At 36.2% G+C, this 2820-nt stretch overlaps 1 protein-coding gene across 1 annotated transcript; it reads left to right on the top strand.

Moving 5' to 3' along the window:
* Positions 1-530: 530 nt before the first annotated feature.
* Positions 531-2168, top strand: LOC107373793 (WAP four-disulfide core domain protein 2-like). The gene is made up of 4 exons (XM_015941940.3): positions 531-642; positions 752-886; positions 969-1103; positions 1192-2168. Exons 1-4 carry the CDS (start codon positions 564-566, stop codon positions 1341-1343), a joined length of 501 nt encoding a protein of 166 aa, XP_015797426.3. The 5' UTR covers positions 531-563; the 3' UTR covers positions 1344-2168.
* The last annotated feature ends 652 nt before the right edge of the window (positions 2169-2820 follow it).

Below are 2820 nucleotides of genomic sequence, written 5' to 3'. Positions count from 1 at the left end.
TACCTTGGAATGCCCTGGAGTCCCACCAGAGAAGCTGGTGTAGGGTTTGGACTTCCTTGACTAGGAAACCAAATACATTTTTTTTTTTACTTTTTTCTCAAATTTCCTTCAGATTTTGTATCATTGTGTAAATGCAACCCCAAACCACAATCTTACTTTTGAGCCTTTCTGACTTTTTTTGTCCAAACACATGCCTTGAGGGAAACCTTGAACCCACACAAAGCTGTGTCCTCACATGTTCTCAAACAATAAGGTAATAATGTACATTTGGGGTTAAAAACACCATAGCCTTGGAAATATGATTGCATCTTAATTATTTTGCATCTGTTTCCTACACTGTAAGTTGCACCAACAGCTCCATCTTATTATCGTTTTGTCTCCTTGAAACTTTAACAAAATACAAAAAATAGTCATGATTTCAGTCGTGTGTGAGTCCCATATCTGTAGAATAATAACCCTGAGAACACAATGACCCAGCATCCTCTGTGCTGCTCAGATTACAGTTTATAAGCCAGATTTGTCCCCACGAGACAGCAGAAGACTGCTGACTGAGAGACATCAACATGGCACACAGTTTGATGGTAGCTGCTATGATTGTAATGACTTGTGCAGTTGAAGCATCTTATATGGTGCCTAATCCGGGTAAGTTTATTTATTTATAATTATTTTCATTTTTGTTGTGTTAAGTGTAAAAACATTTTACTCATTGCAAATTTTTTTCCTCTTTTTACCATGTTGGACACCAAAAAAGGCAAACCAGGTGAATGTCCAGCCATGTTTTATACATTCCTCCCAGCACATAAGTGTCACTGTGACAGTGACTGCCCTGGAAAAGAAAAATGTTGCACTTATTACCATAACTCTGTCTGTGCTCCTCCGGTTTCAAGTAAGAGCAGCAGATCTTTTTGCCAAATGGTTGTTTTGCTCTACTTTTAACAGCCTTAGTGTGTATTTCTGTTTCCTCTCAGCAATACCAAGGTGCCCGATGATAAGAGGGGTACGGGTGATATGTATTGAACAGTGCTCTGGTAACTGGGACTGCAAACATCATGAAATATGCTGCTTCAACGGGTGTGGACACGTGTGCATGTCACCAAACCGAGGTGAGTTCTTGCTTAATCCTCACTTCACTCCCGTCGTGTCAGTGCTGGATTCAAAGTGACTGAATCTTTTCTTTGTTGATTGTTTCAGAGAAGCCAGGATTTTGTGGAGACAGACGGTTCCCACGCACTTGTCGAGGTCACAGTTGTCATACTGATTTTCAATGCTACGGTGACCTGAAGTGTTGTCCAACAAGATGTGGCCGTTCCTGTGTAATGCCTAGTTATTGGCCAATAGACTAATGCGCTACACTCTCGGCCAGGATGCTGTGATCCATCCTGGTTTTGTCCTCATGTTTACGATTGTCCAGGAACATGAGGTCACTTCTGTACAAATGTCTGACAGGATAATAAATTACTAAGCGTAACAGCCTGAAGAAGAAATGTATGTTGAACAAATGCATTGACTAAATAATAACATTTATCTTTTAGTACTGCTTCTTGTCAAAATGACTCCTGACATGATTACATTTGAAAAAGCATCTCTTAACTAAATAAATAGCATTGTTTGGTGCTAGTTTAAAGATTGTTTTTCATAAACTTTGTCTTTCACCTTTCAGTTTTAATTTCATGAACTTCTTGCTTTTTACTTTTTTATTGTGTTTTTATTATTATTTTTTTGTAATGACCACCTGTAGATCTGAAGATCTTTTGATGTAAAATTGTTACTTTTATTTTATGTAACTAATTCAGAGAAAAAGACAATTAAAACAAGAAAATCAATCTCATTATTAATGCTGTTAATGTAACTTGTCTGCATGATCAGTGTGTATTTTCATGATGAAGAATACAAGACTATTTCCTGGTGTCATGGCGACCATACTAGCTGGTATCTACAGCAGTTCCTTTCCAGCAGGAAGTCTTGATCTCTCACCACAGAGAAAATCCCTGAACTGGAAAAATACAGGTGTTTCTATAGAGCACAGGAGTAAAAGTGTCCTTTATGCAGATTTAAGAGATAATAAACTAAGGGAGCATGAAGCTGGTGTTAATTATATATTCTGGTCCTTTTTAACTAAAACAATTTTAAGATTACCATTTTGTTGTTTAGTGACAAAAAGTTGTTGGGATCTAGCTGTAATAAGTCCAGAACATAATTCTAAGCTCCAGTGCAGAAAAGATGTTTGTCTTAAACATAAAAAACACAAAACATTTTTGTTCCAGTTTCCCATCAGGGTGATACTGAAAACATTTCTATACTCTACATAGTATTAAAGAAAGGAAATGATGGTTAATTAAAACATGAAGGGATTTATTCTTATGCATATTTAACCTAAAGTGTTTGAAGCATATTTTTTCAAATCTAACTGAAAAATTGTTTCTCAGTTTGGGACACTGTATATGACAGTTTCTACTGAGATCAAAAGCTTTATAGATATATTTCTTTGTTTTGACAAATTACATTTGCTGCCAGCAAATTCACAAAGAGGGTATTGCCTCCCCTGTCCGCCAGTTAGTGGCACCACTGAAGTCTGAGGCATTATAATGATATGTGAGTGCATGTATATTTGATTATTCCTTTCCTTTAGGGCTAGTTTGTTTATACTGAATTATGTCACCTTTAAAATGGATGAGATCTCATTGTTAGATGTTACTTTAGAGATCTCTGTTCTACTGGGTCACTTTTTCTCAAAGTGAAAGTGTAACATTTTGTTGTTTACTATTACCAATAAAATAATTCCTAATTTTCTAAGACTGAACAACTTTTTTAAAATCCTGA

The sequence above is a fragment of the Nothobranchius furzeri genome, chromosome 15 (genome assembly GCF_043380555.1).
Source record: "Nothobranchius furzeri strain GRZ-AD chromosome 15, NfurGRZ-RIMD1, whole genome shotgun sequence".
NCBI classification, from domain to species: domain Eukaryota; kingdom Metazoa; phylum Chordata; class Actinopteri; order Cyprinodontiformes; family Nothobranchiidae; genus Nothobranchius; species Nothobranchius furzeri.
The sequence above is the reverse complement of the archived record's forward strand: the minus strand, read 5'-3'. Positions and strand labels throughout refer to the sequence as shown.